Raw genomic sequence first — 24,183 nt, 5'->3', positions numbered from 1 at the left:
AAGTTCTCTTATCAGATTTGTGAATCTGAGTAAAAAACTTACATGTCACTGTCTCCTTGGCTTTGAAAGGGATTTGAAGTTAAGACTCTGTCTGAAATTTGTGATCATCAACAACTGACCAGTATACCTCTAAAGAGGATGTGACTTGTAGATCAGTATATCTGAGTTCTGTTCTAGGATCTGCCACTTTTGAAATATCTTTTACAAAGTCAAATCAACCTGTATCTGTATCAAAATGTGACCTGTTGTCAATGTTACTGTGTAGACAGAGTGCACAAATTCTGCTCTAATGTGTGCTTGCAAGATCTGCGTGACTTTAGTAGGCATACAGATCCGGTGGGGCTAGAGTTTGGCCTGTGGCTTTCGGGTTTTGGATATCCTAAAGGAAGCAACTAGAGGATTTGAGTTACTATTAGCTACTGATAGATAGAGTCTGCACACTTTAATTGTGGATGATAGGCTCTGTTCTGCTAACAGCTAGAAGAAGAACGTCCTTCACCAAATCACACAGGCATACATGAATTGCATTGCGTTAGACCAGCTTGTCTATCCTCTGGTTTCTACATGGGCCAATTCCAGCTTTTTTTAAAAGAAAGTGCCAAATTCTCTCTATAGCCTGTCCATATGAGACATTTTTCTCTTACCTACGTTGGTTTGAGCTCTGCTTAGTCTGAAAAGCAGATGAGTTCATACTGCTCTGTGTGAGTGTGTGGAAGTAACAATCCTGTCTATTGTTACTGCAGCTCATTTAATTAGCCTTTCATTACTTTTAAAATCCATTTAGAGGCTTGCTCTTCATAGCTTATGACAACGTGTTCTTCAAGTGAGCGTTTATCTCTCTCTTCTTGTATAGTACTTTTTCAGGTTGTCTGATGTTTTTTTGTGGCCTGCCTCTGAGCCTCATCTGCTATCTCTTCCTTTCAGAGAGGGAATTATCAGAAGCCACTCATTTCCCAGCTAAGAGTAAAGGACATTGCAATATGCTCCTTATTATTTTCCACCATACTGATGATATAGTCCAGTGTTTGTCTGCTGCACGCTGGACAGAAGTTTTCTTTGAGTTCCATGGTGATGCCTAGGCTGATAATGCAAGTATCAGCAAGTAAACACATCTTGGTGATAAAAGACAGCCTGAGGGTCTTAGGCTGTCAGTTGAGATCAACATATTACACTCATTGTCATCTCTTGGGAGATTTCTATAAGTCAGGAGACTGTATTCTTCCCAATATATTGCTGTTGAACATTAATACGTGGCTGTTTCCTATTAACATAAACATTTGATTTATTGCAGGCCAACCACTGGCTGTGCACCCCAGCTTTATTTTCCCAACATAAAGTGGTTAAACTGTTACATTATGCCTTTGAGTTCAGAAGACATAAATTGAGACTGGAGGTCTGGTTGGATTGTAACACAGCTTTCCAAGGTCAGTGGTGGAAGCTCTTCCACTGGAGTCATTAAATACCAAAATGAACAAAAACTTTGAAATATGGAGCACAGGGAACAACCTTGCATTGAGCAGGGGATGATGTGGTTTCCTTCTAATCTTTCCATCTCTATTTTGTGTCCAATAACATTTACTGTGTAAGGAATATATTTATGGCAAGGTTTAATGGGCCAAATTTCACTCCATCTGGTTTTATCTGGGTGGCAGCCAGTTTACTGTGAAGTCAGTGTCCATAAAGTGTAATGAAGGACTCCATGGTGTAACTGCATTCATATGTGGCTAGGTTTATAGTTCCCATCAGCAGCTTAGGCCAGATTGTGATCTCATTTATTCCAGTGCAAATCCAGAATAATTCCATGTTGCTACTCCTGATTTACATCAATTATTTTAAGATCAGCCTGGCCCAGTATAAATAGGACTAAAGATTTTTTGGTACCATTGCTGCAAAATGTTCTCTCCTGTACTTACTGAAAGATGCCATGTTTTCTTAACAGTTTTATGGTTAGAAACCTAGCTTCAGATTTCTTCTGGAAAAAGACAGGACCAGCTGCATAATGCTCCCCAGTATTATGCTGGCACATCGCTTCAACAGTACCCTGCTCCAAGGGCCTGTTTTTCAAGCACGCTACACCTGGCATATCATTTAGATCAGAATGAAGCAGTACCAAATCTAACCGGTTACGTGTTTTCTCTGATTTTGTGTTGGTGTAAGTGAGCTTGAGAAAGTGTGGAAAACCAGCCACTGAAAACAGCTGCTGAATCTCAAAACCTCTTCCAATGGTGTGTTAGATCTACATCCTTAGAGGTCTCACCAGTAATCAAACTTCTTCACTCTGCTTATAGTATGAGGCTTAAGCAAGCAGCAAGGCTAGAGGGAGAGATAGATTTCCTTTATGTCATGAAGTTGTTTTCTCTGGGGAAAAAAAAATGTAAGAACTCTTACCCAGTTTCTTTGTGGGCATATCTCAGCCACAGCAACTTACATACTGTGATGACAAGCAATGTATAAATGCCTTCTGTGCACAGAAAGGCAAGAGAACCAGTTATGAAAAGTGGCAGACCTGATGCAAAATGTAAAAATGAAGAGGAGAGGTTTTTGATCAGCTTTATTTCTGGTACTGTCCTCACCTCCAGCTGCAGGGGCAGTGCAGTTTGGTCCTAGCATGTAAAGATTGGGGATTTTCCTCTTGCAACATGGAACTGCAGGCAAATGTGTGCAATACTGCCCTTACTCCTTTGCAGGTGGCCACTGGCATAAAAATTGAGTGAACAAATTGCTTCTTATACTCTGCTAAAATGTTTTGTGAACTAAGACTTGTTTACACACCCAACTGACCAATATGACATCTTGTTGCCTGCTATACCTGTGCTGACATAAGAGCAAAACAGATGCCAACAGAACCAGAACTTGATTCCCTATGTGTAAAACGAGCTCTTGTGTAAAGCCCCTTGTGCAGGCAGAGGGAATATCTTTTATGTGTCTCAGGTTTAACTGAGTGTCTCATCTAAGCTGGGTTACATAAACCAGGGGGCTTATCCAAAATTTTTGCAGATTTTATTTCTTTAAATGAAAGTATTCTATTAAAGCTGAGTGAACCAAGTATTGCACAGGCAGAAGGAAGCCTAACGAGACAAAGAAAAACAAACTTCCTATAATTGAGTCATGCTGGAAGCTTTTTTTACCTTATGTCTAGAAGTCTGAACATTTACATTGGTGCAGATGAAAGGAAATCCTGCTGGAGGAAAGGCACTCCACTAGAGCAGGGGGGTTGTGAAGAAATGAAGGGACTTCAGGAATTCATGAAGGACTGCATTCTGTCCCAGTGCAATACTGTGATTTTACAGCAGGGATCTGTGTCTTTTCTACAAGTAGAAATGCTTGGAATTAAAAAAAAAAAATAGGATTTTGTTTTCTGAAACAGGAGGAGACAATCTGAAGTCAGCTGACTGGTTCTTTTCCTGTCTTTGCTAGCAACTGCCTGTGTCATTTTGATCAAACCACTGTTTCTCACAACGTCTGTGTCTGGGTCAGTGAAAAGGGACATAACACAATGCTGTCAAGCTTAGCTGTTCAGGCTGTGTATCTGCAGTGGGTTGTAAGTTTACTGGTAGGGAACGCTGGATTAGGATATTTGTTCATTCATTGATCCCTGAACTTTTTCCAATGAAGAAGTGTTTCTCCATCAAAACAGCACTTAAATACATTTTTGGAGACTATATGTTTACTTGCTTTTTGGGGGGTAATTTTTCATTAGTTGATGCAGTCTGTGGGCTCCCATTGGTCTAGAGAGCACAGTTTGAAAATCACTGGACTAAGGCAGCTTTTGTGGTATGATCAGGGGAGACTACATTAGAAGCACTCTCCAGAGAGCAAGAATACATCATTTTGTAGCAAAAAAATGAATAAGCTCGCTGCCGTTTCTTGATCAGGGTTCTGTGAATGGTAAAAGGAGAAAGATCATACTGCTTGGAGGCCTGATACACCAACTCCTTTCTTCCTGCCTTTAAAAGGAACATGATTAGGATGAAACTTTAGGAAGTTACTCTAGGTGGGATGATAAGGAAATGGTGCTATAAAGTGTTGAATGTCCATGTCAGCTCTGGAACCAGAAGAGAGAAGGATGACAGTTTCAGCATGTTTCCTGTTGTGTTGTGGAAGGGCACTTCTGAAATTCTTGTCCCTCCCTAAGAAAACTTCTAACTTTCTCATTTAAATCACAAACCATGGATTTTCCATAACTAATTTTCATTCATAGTTTTGTGATGTTCAAACCTTTCAATGCAGTCTAATTTTCTATACAATTACTGTCTGTAGTTTTGTGAGGTCTGTTGATAACACTGTGCTGTGGTCATGGTTTGGTTTGAACTCATAGTTTTAGTGGTCACTAGAAGCATCAAAAGTGCCAGGTGGAGCCAAACCTGGGGGACATATGTATGAAGTGGCCCCTACAGCTCAGGATTTATGTCTTCCTTGACACTGTAGAAGAAGGTGGAAGGTCCATACAGAAAGCAGCTATGGGGAAAAAAAAAAACTTGACCACATAGATGATAGCGATCTGCTTTAGTTCTCAAAGTGCAGGTTTAGGTTTCAGGGAAAGTTCTGTTACCTATCATAATTCCAGATGTTCTAGAGGTGCTTGGTACTCTAAACAGTACAATCTCACTAGATTCAGTGCCACTTGCCTCAGTGAGTCCTGCAGGCTCTGCCTTTACATGTATTTCCTTTTTGTCAGTTCTGAATTGACCTCCTTTCAACTTCACTGTATTAAAGTGAGATAGGATAGGATATAGTTCATCTATCCTGCTTGTTATCTCTCTACTCTGAGATAAGAAAGCTGGTCTTCTTGGTGTCTTCAAACAAGGTGTTTCCTGTGATCCTACCTTGAGCAAAAAGTATAATCTTAATACAGTTTGCACTACATCATGTTCAGGTTCTAAGCTTATTGAGATGGGAATAAACATGACATAGCAGTTTGTGAAGACAGGAAAAAATTGTTTTTTAACACACTGGCCTTTATTAAGTCTGATAGTTTCAATGCCAGTTAGCCAGTAGATGACCTATGAAATAGTAAATATTTTGTCAATTAATACAATTTGTGAAGGTTGCACATTAATTTTCCAGTTAAATAGATTACTTCAGTGAACTAACAGCACTATTGATTTCAAATGGACTCACCAGCAAATGCATCTTCATTGTTTGTTTTCCCAGCTGGATTCCAATTTCTAGTCATATTTATTATTCATAAGTACTTAACCATATTACTACGGGAAGAAATTATTTGCTATTTGTGCCCATATGGTATAGCTTTTGGTCCTTGAATGGATGGCTAAAGTTTTTAAATGTTGGGTTTAACAGCTAGTATTGTTTGTACATGACAGCACAACTGATTGTGTTTAGGAAAACAAAGCAGTATATCTGGATCATTTAGATATTAAAGAGGCTTAAAAGAATTAGAAGAAATACATTAGTGTTGTTTACTCATTCATTGACTACTCCAGTCTTTTCTGTATTAAGAATCTTTAATATTCTTCACACATATATCACTTTACACAAAATTCTGTATGAGTTTTAATTCATTTAAATATTTTCCACAACACTGAGAAGTTCAACAACTAGCTAGTGCATAAAAATCAGAACATAGAAATGACTCAAAAGTGTCCAGGTTAGCAATCGCACTGAGCATAGTTGGTAAGACAAACAAGTAGTAAAAAATTTGGAAAGTCTATTTGGTTGTTAAAATTATTTTCCTGTAAATACTGAAAGAGATTCTCTGCAGTCAGATGTTTAAACACAGTTTATAAAAAAAACGGCAGTAACTTACAAATGAGCAAGCAAACAACAATGTGTAACTACTACAGACTGACTAAATTTCGGGGGACCATTTTCCTAAATTAATTACCTTACAGCTGGCATTTTGTAGAGATGAGAAGTTTTGAGATCTAGATTAGAGCTACATGTATTTCTAAATAATTACAAAGACAGATGGTTAGACAAGAATTGCAAGAAAGACAAGGAATGTTGTGCATTGATTAAGCTCATGTCAAAAATTCTGTTAGTTGCCCTGGAATACACCATTACTTAATAAGTAGCTTGTTAGCAGGGTGCAAAGGATATCTCTCTGCTTTCTTCTTGTCTTTGGGACAGGACACACAGCCATCTGTTTTTAGCCTTAAGGAAAAACATGTGACTCTTCTCCCTGAGCCTGTTGATCTGAGCACTTGGTGAAAGAGTCAGAGTCAATGTACTGCCTTTCTCCTGCTCATTCCCCATCCCTCTGCCAAGTACTAGGGGAGAAGCAGGCATGTACCTAAGAAATACCAGGAGTCTGGGCAACCCTGACAGACTGGGAATGGTTATTTTTGGTACATCTAAATGATGAAATAGAGGAGAGAATTCATTTAGCTCTTGCAGTTTGGAAAACAGACTCTCCCAACTACTGTTAATTCTTTAAGATGTATAAATAAGAATGTACACAATTTCCAAAGGAGCAGAGGTGCCTTTTCTATCTTTGCATAAATGCTTTGAGCTGGTTCACATACTTTCAATACTAACAGCTGGGATTTTTCTAAGGGACCAAAGGAAATCTGTGATTTGGAGCTAAATCTTACAAAACAGACACTGCAACAACTAACATTTACCACAGGAGAGGAATCCAGAAACCCCAGTGTATTATCCAAGTATCTCCACCATGGCCAGAAAGAGTTGGGTTCCACAGAACAGGGTAAAAAAGTCAGCATGTTGAAAAAGGAGTCACTTTGAGCTATGTACAGGGAACCAATCACTGACCATAAAGGTTGAAATGAAGCTCCCACTCCTTTCTAGGGTTTACATTTGGGGAGGTAGTTTTCTTTCCCTAAGCACTAGGGGCACGTTCCCCCACTGGGCTATCTAGAGCTGTGCAGGTGAGCACTGAGCATCTCCTTAGCTTTGATGAGTGCTGTTTCAGCTGGTGTTTCCATGTGAGGAGGCACTCCTTTCCCTTCCCAAGAAGTGCTCTCTGCAGAGATGACTGATCTGGACGTGGGGATGATGATGTAGAAGTTGGTATCATCTACTTGATATGTCTGTGGGGAATGGCAGCCACCACTGGTCTGTTCCCCAATGGTAAGAGCTCTGCCCAGTCTCTTCATTATGTATACAAACTCTTCAGCAGCCCCAGATGTCACAGCACTGGTGAGGATTATTAGCCCCTTCTGAGAGCCATACCTCTCCCCTGCCGGGTGGACAAAAAGCATCAGAAATGCATCAATTTTCTGAGATTTATTTGCATAAAGGAGCAAGAGAAGCCAAGATAAAACACACTTCATTCCCTACCTCCTATTAAAAACCAAAGAAGCTTGGAAATTTGCTTTGTACCTCTGATAGTATTAAAGAACTTTTTACACTAGCCCAGCCTCTATACTGTAAAAAACACCTGTCATACTATGTGGTGCTCTTGTGCCATCAGTTTCTGGTTATGAGCTCCAGCAGCAGGGAGGCCAGCTCATGGTTACTACTGCTGGCTCTTCTGTGGCTTTGACTTTTACAGGAGTTCTAGATCCCATCAGAGGAGTGGGATAGGCAGGTGAGGAAAGTGACATTTTCCACTGCTCCAGCAGGAATACTCAAAGCTCACCCAGCAGCATCTTCAGTTTCACTCTCATTCCTGCTGTAGGAACATGCCTGTCATAGAGCTTGGCCTGCAAACTATGCAGGTGGCATTTTATGAAATTACAGTTATAGTGGTTTCCCACAGGCTTTTTATAGTCTATAAATGGAAGCTGTTGCATGTCCTTTGTCCCAAACCCTTCAACAAATACCCCTTTATTATTAGGATCTGAGCCAAGTTATCTCATTTTCTTACATAAACCAGCTGACAGGAGTAGGAGGGTTTTTGCACCTTATTTTCAATATATCTGAACACACTAGATACTTTTTGAGAGCTTAGTTCCTTTGAAAAAGTGGCCAGTCTGTCATAACTGGGACCTGATAACTTGAAAACTACTCTGAAGTGCTCTAAAAATGTCATTCTTTAAGTAAGTTACAGTATGACATATAATTCTCACACTAAACTAAGAGAGGGGCCAGTAGCATGGTAATTAATTTTCACACCATCTTTGCTCTTATTTCACTATAGACATAATAACCATTAGAAGATCCTTTTCACAGTAGATATATATAATACAGGACCAGATCCAGCTCCTTTGAAGTTAATGTGAGTCTGCCTGTTCTCTTTGATGGGCACTGGAATATGTCCATAGTAATCATATCCCTTAGCACAGCCCACCTCTGACTGCCTGGGAAAATAGATGGGCCCTGCAGCCTGTGACAAAGTTTAACCACTTTAGCATGCTCCAAGCCAATAATTGCAGACACCATTGTGACACCTTTTTTGGTACTGTCTTAGCTTTAAAGGGGTAAATAATTAAAACCAATCTTTAAGGCTTCTTAGCACTCTAACTGCACTTTATGAGCACTGAAGAGCTCTGTTTCTGCATGTTGCAGCATCCTTTCAACTTCCACGAACAGTGAGGCAGGGAGTGTGTGTGGGGGGAGGGGTGATACATTGCCATATGCTCCATGCTCACTCAGATGTGCAAAATTTAGAGCTTTTCTTGCTCTCTTGCATTCTCTGGACAAACTGGGCTATTGTGGGTGTTTTCATCTACTGAAATAGTGGATTACACAGGTAGAAAGTCAAGAGCTACATATAAAACTAAGTGTGAGTATTGGAAGAGATATTACTAGAGGTCTAGGCAGCACAGGAGTTATTTTTAATTCTGGCAACTTTTCAAAGCAACAAGTCACAAGTGCTGTACACAGTATTCAGCTAAACTCCTGGGTACCAGTTTACAAACCTCTGTGCCTAACATACCCCATTCCTAGGAGTGATAAACTGTTACTTACAGATGGCATTGAGGGACATGGCTGAAATGAACATTTTTATTTTTACATCCTCTGCACAGCTGGAGCTAATCGTGACAGGTGTTTTCACCAAATGAGTTATGGTGCCTAATGGCTCACTTGAAAATACACAAGGAGGGACATCTGAAATGAAAAGCTACTCTAAAAAGAAATAGTCATTTTACCTTTGAGCTGTGTCTGGGTCCATATTTCCTTTACTGAGTCACTGGGTCTGTCGTAAACTTTGTCCAAGAGAATTTGGTGTCCTTCATCAAAGAAGTATGAACATAGGATTGCTATGGAAGTGGTGGACCCTCCAATATTGTACCTTTTCAAAAATTAAAAATATTAAGGAAACAACTGAAAATTAGTGGCAGACAGTAACTCTCCCTTCCAAGTATTGTTCCTTAACATCAGTATTGAAAGGGCTTATGGCTACATTTTGGCACATTTACATTCATTCTCCCCTATCAGCATTTGCACATTTATCAGAGAAACAAAATCTTGTCTAAGAGTCTCGGACTGTTATTGCCCACAACTGACTTCAAAGGCAAACATAAAACTGAATGATCTATTTTTTCTTGATTCAACCTGGAAAAAATTCAGAAAGTAAGCAAAGACTCTTAATCTGCAGAGAAACATCAGATTCTTGTTATTCTTCTACTCTGAGTAACACATGCTGTTCCTGACATAGGCAGCATGAGTAAATACCTAAACCCTAAAATATAAATGTAGAACCCAATTTAAGCAATATGTTTGTAGAACTGTTGTCTTCTTATTTCCTGCTGCACACAATGAGAATACTTGGTGTTTGGCACCTTATAAGATCAGGCCATTTCTTTTTGTGCCTAAAGATTGTGTTAGCTGCTTCATTTAGGATAGTCATGTTTGAAAACTGTGGTTGTAGTTTAATTTCATACCAGTCTCTGAAGATTAAATTCACTGAAGAGCCTAAGTGTCATCAGAGAACCCCTGCTATGAATACACACAATGGAATACCAAATTATTTTTTGTGTGTCACTTTTCACTAATACTAGAGCACATACAGCACTGGAAATGTTTGTACTTTGCCCACTAGTACAAGATAGATACAGTGCTTTCCTGTAGGTGATGTTAGGAGTGCCTGGCACAGACATTCCAGCAAAAACCTGCTAGAAAATGAGTTTTGTTCAGTTCAGTCCATAACTAAATTTTTTTCACCTCCAGAAAAAGATTGTTCCTTAGACAATCCAGAAGGCCTCTGTCCCAAAGAGTGAAGCTACCTCTTTATTCTGCAGCATTTGGGAGCTGTATGCTGGATTCACACTGTGACTGGCTAGAACTGAAATAAGCCTCTTCAGCGTGTCCCAGATAGTGCTGTGCTGCCAGGAGGTCCTGATGCTGCTGCACAACCCAGGAGGCAGCTAGACCCAGCAGAGCCCAGTTTCCCACAGCTGCCATCATGGCTGAAGTCAGTGGCAAGCAGGTCGCTAGAGGCAATGCTGGAGAGCTCTTCCTGGGACTCTCTTGCAGACAGTGAAACTGTAGAAACTTTAGTCAGTAATAATGACTGAGCGGTTGAAGAGTTTTAGCTTAACTTTTGGAGGCAAGTACTTCATTACAGACTTCTTGTGTGACATTAGGGAAGCCATTTAGTTTAGCAGTGTCTCTTCTCAATACTGTGAAGGCTAAAAATATGAAGTTCATGAGTGGCACAGCTGTTCCATGAAGGGGAACTATTAGGGTGAGAGACATGCATTATGGTTAATCCCATGCAAAACTGAAATGATCAAAATATGAAGTTCATGAGTGGCCCAGCTGTTCCAGGGAGGGAAACTTGTAAGATGAGAAACATTATTCATTATGGTTAATCCCATGCAAAATTGAAATTATCAGCCTTGCCTTAAAATCACAAGATTGGTTTAGGGAGAATTTCAAAGGTTAAAATATTTGGGGTTCTCTTTTACATGCCTTCAGAGACTGGGTCTTTTCTGTGCAGTCAAAGGGCTGAAAATACATTAAATATAAAAAAGCACAAAGCAACACAAGAAAAGAACTATAATAAGACCATTTGGTACCTGGGACATGATTTCACCTTTGCTTTTTTTTTGACCCTGGCCCTGATATGAGTTTTAGCCTGGGAGAAAACAGGGGCAAGAAAGATGAAAGTTCCAGTGCTATCTCAAGCCTATTGGAAGACAGTGGTGCCTTTACTGAATTTGAACGCAGTCATGGGTGTGTTTTTCTGGTTACTGCCCTGCCTCCTCTGTGCTTACACAGTGAGATCTCTCTCTCTGCTCTCATCGCCGTGCTTATCTTTTCTTGCACATGCTGCAGATCCCAGAATAATATTAAGAAGATTACCAAATATTGAAAGGCCCATGTTGGCAATGGACATAAGTGGTTCTAGCATTAAATATTAGTTCTTACAAAGGCCTTCTTTTCTTTAGTTGATATTTTTAATGTTCTGGGCTCACAAACATTACCTCTTGACCAAAACAAGGGAATGGCTTACCTAAATATTGTATGGGAAATGTATATTTGTCATATTCATCTGCTTTGGTAGATGGCAACAAATAGATACATTTTCTGGCTCATAAGATTTGGAGCATTGTTGACACGCTGGTGTGTCCAACAGAATTCTAAGCTGAAAGCATGCATATGATGTTGTAGCTTGCTGCAGCAGGGTCTAGGAGTGATACAGTACCTTTAAGCCACCTTTGTGCTCTGTGCACAAGGGTCATTCTGTACAGGGCTGGTTGCCCAGGATAATTTAGCACTGCAAATATGGCAAACTAGATGTTGTAACACAACCTTATGCATGGGCTGGTTTTTTGACTGTTCAATCACTTGACCACTGCCCGCAGTAAAAGATTTAATTAAGCCATATATATACACAATTAATACAAGGCACATGCGGAGTTAGATTAGAAAGAAAACAGAGAAAGAAAACAGATGTGACATCCAGGATTGTGTTCTGCAACATATTCCTTAAATTTGCCTATTTAGTTCTAAACATCTCAAGTGATGGTACAATTTATCTTGAGATATACTTCCAGACTGTTATTGTTTTCCTTGGCTGTTTTCCTTTTCTCATTTAATTGCAGCAATGTTAGCCTGTAAACAGGACAGTAAGCCATGTAAAGCTAATTCGCTGTTACAAATAAAATGCTGTTCTGAAAGAGCTTTGGTTATTTGCCATTCAAAGGTTTACCTCATATCTATGATTAATGCATCTGTGTGAACAATTTTCTTCCAAACATGCTCTACCAGTAGGTCGGACACCTGGGTTAGAAGTTCACAGTCTCCAAACATATCGAATCTCAGATAGCCAATGTTGTTTTCAAATACATTTGTGTGGAATGAAAATTTAATCAGATCTTCAAATACTTCTGGGGAAGGGATCTGAAAGAGTTTGGAAAAACAAAACAAATCATTTTCTGGCACTGATAGCTTGGCACAAGATTTAAAAAGAGTTACGTGGGTCAATTTTAGTCCAGGTGGGACATATGTGAGGAATATGACCAAGTTTGAAGAACATAATGAATGATATTAAGATTTTTGCATATTAAACATAGGTTAGCATTGGCTGCTGCATTGTTTGCCCAGCATAGAGTGCATCAATAGCATGCCCAGAATCTGTATCAGGCACCTATTTGTCAAGGCTCAGTTTATTTTCCAAAAATACAGGAATTTCCTTGGACCAAAGAGGCTGAGAAGGCTATAAGAACCAGCCTGCAGCACAGGCCACTATCCCAGGCGTGCCACCCAAGCCCCCTTGTTTCCTTTAGCAGTTCTTTCTAAATAAGGCACTTGGGACTTCTATAATCTCTTGATTGGCCTCAGATGACAAACTGTGGCTGGCTACAAGTGAGGTTGGCCCCAGCCACTCTTAATGAGCCAGCCCCTGTGACAGTGAGGAACCTGATGTTGGGCATGTGCTAGGATACTCATGAGGCAGACGTGTTAAATCTCTTATATGGTGGCCATGTGCCTGGACTCTCACATGTTAGGCTGTGATTAATTTCATTTTGGTTAGCTTATGTTATTAAATGGTAGACATTTTTTTAATAGCAATGTGTAGTCAACTAATAAAGTTATCCTAGTAACCCCTACATGCATTGAGACGTAGCCTGCTCCTATTGCCAAACTTCTGTTTTCCATGCATGCATATGAAAATGGAAGACTCTCCTTCAGTTTAAGGAGATAAGGCTTTGGGATATATGAGGCTTATGTGACCTTCAGCAATTTGGCCTTTCTCCTCTGGGTTGCTGTGAAAATTATTTTATACTTGCTTTTAAACCAGTTGCCCTCTGCCATAGCTCAGCCCCAGACAATCCATACTTTTACACTCAAAAGTACAAGGAGTCAGCAATGAGTCGTGTGCTAAAAGGTGCTCTCCCAACCTGCAATATGCCACAGGATTTGGGAGGTATTTGGGCTTTCTGCAACTGTAGAGGAGTCAGGCAATCTCCTGCCCTACATGTAGTGCTCTGGCCTGGGGTTGCGCTCCTGCCAAAAGCCGGTCTGCCACAGCAGAAAGAGAGTTTCCAATGTGTGTGAAAGCAGCTGTATTTGACACAGCTCAAACACTTTACCTTTACCTGGGGGAAAATTACACACCAAATCACACTTCTGGCTGCCCTGGACTGCTTCATCATTCAGTGCCTTCTGTATGCCAAAATTTCAACCATTAATTTAAAAGCCCTGTTGGCCAGTAGTTGTTGATCTGACAGTAAAACAAACTCTACTGAGTCCTTTTCTGTACCCTTCTTTCTCACTGTACCTTGTGTAAATAACCATTGTCTCTGGACTGTAAAAATATCAGTCCAGCACTACTGAGTTTGTCATTTCCAATCCACTTCCCAGTGACAGCAATGCTACTTGATCTGCCCACTGTACTTTGATTAACAAATCACAGTTTTGAAGAATATATCCAGCATGCATTGCATTGTTCTGACAGAGCTTATATCTAGTTCAGAGGTACTGGTCCCCCCAGGAGAAACAAGTCATCATTCATTGGTAACATCTACAAATAAAATTGATGTGTTACTCACAGCCACTTACTAATGATATTTTAACTGAACACACAGATTTCTTAGCTCTGTCTCCAACAATAATTGCTAGATGCATACCTATAAGCATGTTGATTAAGTACAACCTCTCTGTCTATGTCTGGTAAATTTTTTTCTACTTGTTCTTTTACTGTGCTGCATCACATCTTTGTTCACTGAGGACTTCAGTACTTGCTAGCAGTGTTGCTAACTCTTGGAAATTCATTACAGATTTGAAGGTGGGCAGGTTGCTCTTAAAGCCTCAGGTCTCATGGGGTAAAATGAATGTACAAGGATTTCAACTCTTCTTCACCTTCATGGCTGCAGGAAAAGGTATGAAAGTATATCTATTCTAAAGGCTCTAAGACCAGAAGTTGGATGAAAAGCATTCAGAATGTAATTTGGGGGTGGGGGTGGGGCAAGCCTCCTATTTTTTAAGCAAAATAGGGGAGGAGGCTGGGATGGACAGGAGAGAGTTACTGTCCTAGAATACTGCAGGTTCATGACACTGGCACATGGGCCATGTGCTGCTGGTACCTGAGGAAGTAAGTCTAGCTTCAGAGAGCAACAGTGCGCTCTCCTTTGGAAAGCAGGGCTCTGTTTGCAGGCCAAGGACAAGCTGGAACAGGATGCAGCTGAAAGTAAGATCCTGCTGTTCAGTTAGGCAATGTTTACATACAAATGACTTGATGTTAAATATAAACCCTCAGGTGCCTTAGTAAGAACACTATAAGCAATGTGGCTAGACTAAAGGATCTCCAAGCTAACACCACTTAAGCAAAGGAAGAATTGTTTTTTGTTAACTATATAGGGTCTCCAGCCCTATTCTGCAGCCTCCTTTCACAAGTGAGTGGCCTAACTGGAACAAATGATGTGACATAAAATAGGACCTAGAATGCTGCCCTGGGGCTCATGCATGGAGTTTCATCCCCAGTTCTGCTACTGACACATACCCCAACCATGGGCAAACTACTTTTCCAACTGTGCCTCTCTTTCCTCTTTTCTCCCCTTTCAACCGTCTCCTAAGTTGTTTTGTCTGTTTAGATGGAACCTGTATTTTCCTGGCTAATTTTGTGCTGACCATTTTAATGGAATTCTGATTTCCATTAAGGTTGCTAGTGCTGTCAACTGGCAGCTGTTAAAATATTATCAGCCAACACTCTTGAGCCATTGCAAATCCTGAGATTGCTTTAAGAACCATGAGATCTTGGGGGCTATGTGGCAGGGTTACGCCTTTCTTTCTCAGAATAACATTTGGGTTCCTTGTGTACCCTCACAGGCTGGAATGGAAATGTCCATCCTAGTAGGTCCTCCAGCTCAAGGACTGAGCAGGATCAGCTATATCCCTGACAACTGATTCTCACGTGCTCTTAAAAACACCCATATCACTGGGTGATTTCCAGGCAATCCAGTCTAGTACGTCACTAGCCTTACTGTCACAACAATGTTTTTAACATCTAGTGTAAACAGCTAAGTTCACTACTTTCTACAATTTAAGTGCATTGCTTCCTCGCCTTTTTACCACAGACGAGGGAACAGATTATTCTCTTCATATTTGAAATGTCCTCTTATGTATCTGAAGACTGTTTTCATGTCTCCTCTCAGTTTTCTTCTCTCTGGAATAAACAACTCAAATCTTTTAAACTTTTTCAAGATGACTCTTATTCAGTTTTCTCTTTACTCCTGTTCCTCTTTTCTGCTGTCTCCCCACTTGAGCCACATCTTTCCAGAAAACTTTTGCCCAAGACTGCACATAGTATACTCTAGCTGAATTTTCTTTAAAGCTGAATGTAGCAGAAGACTTCACATGTCTTACTGATTATATTCCTCCTTATCCATTCCAGTTTGATGATTATTATTTTTTACTGTAACAACTTGACTCTACTGACTTGTGTTCAGCTTATGAAAGCAGAAGAACCCATATACATTTTTACAGGACTCCCCCTAAACAAGCTGTTTTCCTCCCAGAGTTGTGCAGTCAATTACTATCACCCTAGAAACTGTGTAAGAAACCTGCATGTGTTCTTATTTAACCTCATCCTGCTTTTCACAGATCATTTCTTCAGTTTTTCCAGAACTGTAGCTTTGAATTCTAATCCTGCCCTCCATTGCACCAAGACAGCCAGGATGGGGGGGTTACCACAAGCAAAAGCTGAAACTCTGTGGGACAGTGCTCTGGAAAGGATTCAAAGAGGTTATTTAAGGCTCTCAGTCCCCATTGAGGGAGTGCAGGGCAGAATGAGAAGCTGCACTTTCACCCTGCAAAGGGTGGCACTGCACAGTGGTGTGTAAGCCTGCTCTGACAATACACAGCTTGTAACATACTCATTGCAAGACAGTAAGCAGTTATTTTCTAGTCAATGCCCTGGAAGATTACATTTGAAAGCAAAATTTGAAAACATGATTCATAGCTAAATTTTGATTTTCATCCAAAACGCACTGGAATTCCTTAAAACTAATGGCCAAATCTACTGTAACATTAATGACAATGGAAAAAAATGAGCACAAATGGATGTCTTTGGTGGGATTGTAACTGGAAATGTAGCTGCATTGAGCTTGAGTATCAGGATCAGAAGATGAAGGGTACTAGAAAAAGAACAAAAGTGATTAACAAAGTGTCATATTCTTTTCTGCACCAAATACAAGAAGCAAGCATGAATTGCAAAAGGTGAAGAGTCAATGAGAGTTAAACACGAGACATTTTTTTTGGCTTGCATAAACTTGTATAGTTCTACTGATTTTGCTGTGGTTATGTTGACATAAATCAGCATTGTATGGGCCCACAACAATTTTTTACACCTGTTAGCAACAGATGTAGCAATTTGACTATCTATCTTGACACTTTGAGGCTGAGCATTTTGATTTCACTCATTAATGAAGGGACATAAGCAAACTATATCCCTTTCTGGTGAAATATCTGTTACTATTGCTTCCTTCAGCAAGTACAATACTCTGCTATAGATACATATTATTTATCTGGGAAAAGGAGGACTTCAAATGCAGGAACAATTTCTCTTTATAAAGTATTCCTTTTTGTCCTTTACTCTGATCATCGTTTTCAGCTGCTTATCTAAAACATTAATACAAAAATTCTCTTAGGTGTGAAGGCTGCATCAAAAGCATTTGGGCATTATCATGGGCCCAAAAGAGTCACTCAGAGAGACTCTTGTCACTTAAAATTGACGTTACACATTTGCCAAAATCAGGCAGAAGTTCTTCCATAAGTAGTCTACAATACTCAGATATTCAAGAACACAAGCGTTTCAGTATGGAAAGGAAGGTATGACTGGAGGGAGAGAGAGGCAAACAGAAGAATAAGAAGTAGGGATTATTGAATTGAGCATCAGCAAGTTTACAGAGCTCTGCCTTATAAGCAAAATGCTATTTTCTGAATCACAAACAATATATACAATATTTGCCTCTGGGAAGTCTGACTTTGGAAAGTGGCATTTATGCAGCAGACAACTCTGGCTAATATTGACCTTGCTGTTGTCATAGAGGAGACATATTCACTACCCTGTACTATGCTTCAGCAGCTATTCTAGTGTAGCAGACGCAAAGGTCTACATGCATTTCACTTGTCTGTCTCCTATGTCCCATCCTATCCTTCCTGCAGTTATTCATCATCACTTTCATTTAATTGTGTTGGATCTGCTTCACTGTCAAGGTCATTATCAAGAAAATCCCACTGTCAAGGGAAAGGGTGGCTTGGAAGTTAGGTAGCACAAGAGAAAAATGAGCTCTTAGGTTTTTGAGGAACAAATGTGATACAGGTTAGAAGAGCCACTACGTCCATGTATAGGACTGTCAAAAAAAAAAAAAAAATTACAAATGCAATTAGTGCCATCATGTAAGCTTCACTGTAATCTTAAGACATTTGCTCTCTGGGGTATTGGTATGGAGTATTCCTGAAATGTTCCACCGAAAGTACCTCTCTTGGCTCTGCAAAAGCAAGGCAGGAATGAAGGTACTCTTGCTTCCCAGTGCTCTGTGGAATAAGTGAATTTTCTTTCATTTCTATCACTAGAAAAAGCCTTTACTTCAATGACTTCAGTATCTTCATTCACTCACCCTCTTTTGCCTTAAAATGTCTTAACACCGCTCTCTTGTGTCTCTGTCTCCCAATTTTCTCAAGCACTGTGAGGGAATGCGTATGACTTTGGAAAGTATTTTAGCCTCATAAGAGATCCTCTGCTGTTTATACATTATTTCCCCTTGAAGAAATCTCACATTTGTCCTGATTTTCATCCACGCTGATGTGATTTCCTTCTTATGGGTGTATTCCTGACCACTTCCAATCATTTTGCTTGACAACGAACTGAGGTAAACAGAGGCATTAATTAGTATAATGGTATTTCCTCACTAGCTCTATCAGGATCAGAATTTCATGTCATGTGACAAATAAGATATTTGTCCTGTACATCCTCTTCTCAACATTCAAGGTCTGAATAAAGTAAGTAAGGTTTGAACAAGTAAAAATAGCCAACAATATCCATTAACAGCTTCAGTGAAAACAGTGACTAATTTGCAAGATGGGCCAGCTTTGTAGAATGGGGAGACATTATGATGTATCACTACTGGTATGTTGCTAATAATTTAGCAGGATACTCGGTCAAAAACATCTTTAGAGCGAAGTTTTCTACACCCAGCAAATGTAGGAGGGAAAGAGATTGATGGAATAGAAAAATCCTTTAATTAATTATTTCCATTTAAGCTTAGAGGCAAGAATGGGGCCAGCATCTCTTGTTTAACAAACTTGAAAAAAATGCACTCCCCTGGCAATGATTAGACTTTGTCCTTAACCTTAGTGTTGGAGATAATACCACAAAGGTCATGCCCACTTTAAATCATGCATGCCAAAAACTTCAGAGAGTGGAAGCCCACAGATTTCCTCCCCCAGGAAACATTTAATAGTTACCTGACACTTGGTATACTCTGGTTCATTGCAAAGGCAAATGCATTCTCTTCAAAAAGTAATTTTATGAGTCCCTGGAGAAAAGATGTCTCTGATATAGCCATGCTAGAGCAGTAGCCAGAAAGGAGCTAACTTCATCCAAGAAAGGGATCAGGTTATCCTAACCCTGCCTTTAATTTGAAGATGGAATTTTAACAAGTGCTCCTGGGAGCTCCCTCCAGCACAACAATGAACAAAAAGGATTGCCAAGGCAGACCAGTGTATAAATACCCAGGCTCAGAACAAAGCACAGAGTGTTATGCAAACCACACAGCAAGGGCAAAAGTAGATTATTAAAAATCAATTTTTCCCTGGGGTCACCTAACTTCCACCCAGATACTTCTTCCAAAGTATTTCTAGGTCACTGGGAAACTGTCTGATGCCGAGCATGAGATACAATCAGAACAAATTTCCACTGTCACTACCGAAGGAGTTTGTTATTCTGGTATAATAGAAGTCAGGTACAGCAATTTTATAGAGAAAAATCCATTAAAGAGTATATGGCTGTATGTTTTGCTGGTGTATTCATTTACTTTAGTCCAACCAAATTTTTCTTAAATTACAAACCTGGTTTGTAACCAGTGGGTTTCTGCATTAATTTATTACAGCTTGAAAAGCCATAGCACTGAAAGAGGGGAGATCACAGAGACAATGAGATATCTTTTCTCTAACCATGAAGCCTGCATATTTGCTTGCGGCAGATGGCAACTGAAAGAGATTCACAGCCTGAAGGTTGCTCCCAAATGCATGCATCCAGAACTGCCATCTACTACCAAAGCTACTACCCTGACTTGCCTTAGCGTCAGAGAGTGCTCAGCCTCCAAAACCCACTCAGGCACTGGCTTCTCTTCTGGGTACAGGTAAATCCTGGTGGGTTTATGATATGGGCTAGAAACAAGATAAGATATCTGACTCAATGCTCCCATTCTAGCTGGTATCAATATAGATAGGTACAAGAGAACTATACCTGTTTTGGCATGATCCCTGGGATGCTGTCCTTGGCGTGTTCAGGGATGTAGAGTAATTTCAGGTGCTCATCATCAGAAAGAGCTTGCAAGTTGGCAGTCACCTTCCTGGCCAGCTCCTCTTCTGTATTAATCCTTTTATAACTGTCTTTGTTGATGTTCTTGGTGAGGTTGGATGCTATAACAGTCCCAATGTCCACAAAGGCATAATTATCTGCCACAAGCTTGCCTACAGTTTGCAGTGTCTGTGGCACCTGGGCACGCAGGTTGGCAATGTGCTGAGCTACAGCCAGGGCTTCACTGGCCTGGAGGGTGATATGTGGCTCCACCCCAGACACACTCCATACTTTGCCAGTGACTGGGCTAAGCACCACTTGGCTGGGGATGGAGGCATATAAGGAACTGTTACCAACACGATAAATGCCCACTGAGAGGGAACCACCTACTGTGGGCTCACCAATAACTGTGGCCCGGTGTAGATCCTTCATGGAGCGAGTGAAAGCTTCAGCTGCTGAGCCACTCATATGGCTTGTTAGGATGTAGATGTCCTTGAGGGCGCCGTATCTCTTGCCGGTGACTTGGGGGAGAGTCCATACCTCTGTGCTGCGGGAGGTACTACGATCAAATACAGTGTAGAGGTGTTGCCGAGGCTCAGGGTCAAAGAAGTAGGAACAAAGTATTGGGATGGCAGTGGAGTAGCCACCTGTGTTGTACCTCATGTCAATAATCATGGCATCCGTGTCCACCAGCTTGTTCCATACCATCTGCAACAGCTGGGGCCCAATGGCCTTCACTGTTTCTGCCTCAGCCATCATATCAAAGCGAAGGTAGCCCAGGTTGCCTGGCAATATTTCAGTTTTGAACAGTGCCTCAATGATGTAGCTCAGCTCCTCAGGACTGGGAATCATGTTGGGAAGCTGTTCTTCTGGTATTGGTTCCACATGGCTGTGGAAGACATGAAGCCGATGGTCCCCCGAGGCCTCCTGCAAGTCACTGGTAAGCTGGGAAGCCAATGTCTCAAAGTCTACAGCTGATCGATAGCCTCCTTGGGCCCGTTTGGTGCTGAGCGTAGCACTGGCCTTAACAGCCACTTCTGGGATGGCATAGTGAGCCTCTAGGAGTTGCCCAGTACCCTCCAAAAGTACTCCCATGTTCTTGTGGAAAGCTAGCACCTCTTCAGCCTTCTCCAGTGCGTCCTCAGCTAACACTATGGCATCAGGCACAACTCCTCCGCCCATCCAGCTTTCCCCATGGTTGTCAATGAAGTTGATAACAGGAACTGTGATAGTTAGGCCACGGGTTATTCCTTGCTCAGGCTGCAGCAGAGGGAAGGTACGGGTGTGTGAGAGGCTTCCCGCTGTGATCTCACCAATCAGTGTGGCACGGCCCAGAGACTGCATGAGGTAAGCGAACTCCTCAGCAGCTGTAGCAGTGTGGTGGCTGGTGAGCAGGTATATGCCACGCTGAGCCCCATAGGGCTGGCCCAGCAGTTCTGTCTGGCTGTTGTGCTCCTGTGTATGGTTGGTGCGCCTGTCATAAGTTGTGAAGAGATGGACAGGGCCGGCAGCAGGATCTTGGAAATAGGAGAGTAGCACAGGCACGGCAGAGGAGGAAGGGCCTCCAGGGTTGTAACGTAGGTCCATGATCAAGTTCTCTGTATTTTGGAGGGGCTCCCACACTTTGTGGACAATGTAAGGTCCCAGCTTAGCAAGCACAGAGGCATCTGCAAACTCATCAAAGCGCATGTAGCCAACATTGCCTGGCAACACTAACACCTTGAAGACAGTATCCACCAAGGCATGCAGCAGTTGTTCATTGTCAGGTAAGTTGGCTGCTACTGCAATTGGCTTCTCGGCAGGGGGGGCAGCAGCTTCACCTGGCATCATGACTCGGACCAACAGGCGGGGGTCTTCAGATAAGGTCTGCATCTCAGTGTTGAGCTTGGTGGCTAGGTCCTCTGCTGACTGCACAGAAGAGAAGTCAGAGGCGACGAGGTGCCGCAGCAGCACTGGCACCCGCTCCACTAAGCTGTAATAGTCCTTTAATATGTTTGTGAGGTGGCTTAGGGTGCCAGGCACTGCTCTGCGCACTGCCAGGATGTCCAGGGATTTCTGCAAGGCTTGCTCTGCCTCAGTAGCCACACATGGCATCACCCCACTTACCTCCCAGCTCTGTCCACCCCCACTCAAGGGGCTCACAGATCGTGACACGGGAACCATCATATAGAAATTGGTGGGGCCAATACGCAGCTTCTGGATGTCCAGTGAGCCCCCAGCTGTCTTCTCCCCGACAGTGATAGCCCTGTTCATGTGCTTGAGGATGTAAGCCACATCTTCAGCCACTCCTGTGGTGTGGCGGCTGATCAAAACAATGACATCCTTGTTCTTGCTGTACCTCTCTCCCAACACCTTTGGCAGTGTCCATATCTCTGTAGTGGTGTTGGATGGCCGATTGTATACAGTATCAACATGCAGCATCTTGTCTGCTTCATGCAAGTATGAGATGATGAAGGGGAGGCCAGAAATCTGTCCCCCAGTGCTGTGACGAAGATCTATCACCAGGGCAGATGTCTCTATCAGTGTCTTCCACACCTTGTCCACTAGAAAAGCTCCAACTTTCTGCACAACTTCCTGTCCTATGATATAATCAATCCTCAGGTAGCCGACATTGCCCTCCAGCTTGTCATAGGTGACTGCATGCTCAACAAGACTCAGGAGTTGTTCACGAGTAGGGGAAGCCTCAGCTTCTTTTTTGGGAGCTGCATGTGGTGATGGCTCATAGGAGATCACCAGTCTTGGGTCATTCAGAGCACCCTGCACTCCAGCTGTCAAGACACTGGCCAGCATTTTTGGATCTGAGATGTCCAGGATCTCCCCGCTCTTGATTGCTTGTTCAATGGCTTCTTGCATTCCCACTAGGTTTTCAGGATAGCAGTAGTTATCCAGAAGGACTTTAGCCATGTCCAGTACTAGCGTTGGCTGAAAGATTTCCTCAGCAGATATGCTGCACATGATCAGTGCTGAAAACAGGAAGAAATGTGTCCTGGTCATTTTGTCTCTGTATGGAATAGAAAAGAAGGAAAGAAGTCACAACCTCTTCTTTATCAGGTTGAATGTACCTCTCCGATGAGTCTCTGTTTGTGAATCACACTGAAATCCCTGTGTTGAATCCAGGTGCACTGAACAGATAAAAATCTTTTATCTGCATTAAACCTTTAATCTCATTAAAATGGAGTGCATCATCTGAAATGCACCAATAGATGAAGTTCAGCTCCTTACTACTTCATAGCCCTCTTATGAAACAGTAATAAACTTCAATCATCAAGGAATATCTTTATGGCAGTTAATTGTTTCCAAAAGGTAATGCATTGCCTATTATAAACTGGTTCTGGCTTATCCTGACAGTGGATTGCTTAAATGCAAAACTTCGATTTTATCTACAATCAGAACAGCAGTCATCCAGTCTTTTACCGTTATTTATGAAAAGCTCATACCAAGAGATTCTTCAGTGACTCAGTTGTATCAATATTTAATATTTTTTCAAAAGTTGTTGACAATATATTGTCTTTGGTGTTTTTCAGTCTGAGCTGCAAAGGACCGTTCTTACATTCTATGACTAAGGGCTCCAAAAAAGGAACTGCAGACATTTAGAACAGCTCATAAAATCCAAGGTAATGACAGCCTGTTAATTTCTGTGCTGAGAATTGCCAGCATTTTAAACAGGACTTTGAAATACATTTGCCTCAACATAATACAGCTAAATCTGAGGTGACTTTAATCTTCATAATTTGCACTCAATTAGGATTTACTTGTAATACCATTGAGTAACATATGGTCATGTCTGATGACAGCTCCCAGCCAATAGACTTTAGGCTCAACATACCAAAATAGAACATGGGGGGTTGTTTTCTTCTGCTCACAATGTATTTGAGACCCTATTGTATTAAGAGTTTGAAAGAGGATCAGAATATGTGGGATGCAGCTGCAGGCTGTACCCATGTGAGTTGTCAACATTCAGAGCTCCAGTATGACATGCCAAAGACATACAAGAACAGATTCTTGGCTTTAAGTCTGAAATGAGTTGCTACCCCAGCCATTCCACTTGCTGGAGGTAGCTGCAAGAATAGACTAGGGAATCTGGGAATAGAGTGGTTTTGTATTGCTTTCAAAATGTCACTTGTTGCTACATATGAATATATGTGGAGGGAAGAGTCTAGAGATGGTCTACCCTGGCTGGGTGTACTCTGTTGGTGTCATGTTTAAATGTCATGAGTGAAGCCTGCCACTCACATGAGCAAAGTTTAGTGCAGTCCTCTTTCTGGGTCATTTAGTTGTAGTAATAAAGAAGTTTTGTAAAGTTCCTTCCTTTAACATGTCCATATAGGAATAGCCTCATCTATATA

General features: G+C 41.4%; 1 protein-coding gene across 1 annotated transcript; it reads right to left on the bottom strand.

Annotated features, from left to right (window-relative positions):
• Window positions 1–40: 40 nt before the first annotated feature.
• Window positions 41–22,898, bottom strand: RBP3 (retinol binding protein 3, interstitial). The gene is made up of 5 exons (XM_010563481.1): window positions 19,784–22,898; window positions 12,023–12,213; window positions 9,015–9,157; window positions 6,827–7,159; window positions 41–52 (listed from the first exon to the last, which is right to left on the bottom strand). Exons 1-4 carry the CDS (start codon window positions 22,829–22,831, stop codon window positions 6,831–6,833), a joined length of 3,711 nt encoding a protein of 1,236 aa, XP_010561783.1. The 5' UTR covers window positions 22,832–22,898; the 3' UTR covers window positions 41–52; window positions 6,827–6,830.
• Window positions 22,899–24,183: the final 1,285 nt, after the last annotated feature.

The sequence above is a fragment of the Haliaeetus leucocephalus genome, unplaced genomic scaffold (genome assembly GCF_000737465.1).
Source record: "Haliaeetus leucocephalus isolate CR32 unplaced genomic scaffold, Haliaeetus_leucocephalus-4.0 Scaffold168, whole genome shotgun sequence".
In the NCBI taxonomy this organism is placed as follows: Eukaryota; Metazoa; Chordata; class Aves; order Accipitriformes; family Accipitridae; genus Haliaeetus; species Haliaeetus leucocephalus.
This window is presented reverse-complemented; position numbering and strand designations above follow the sequence as displayed.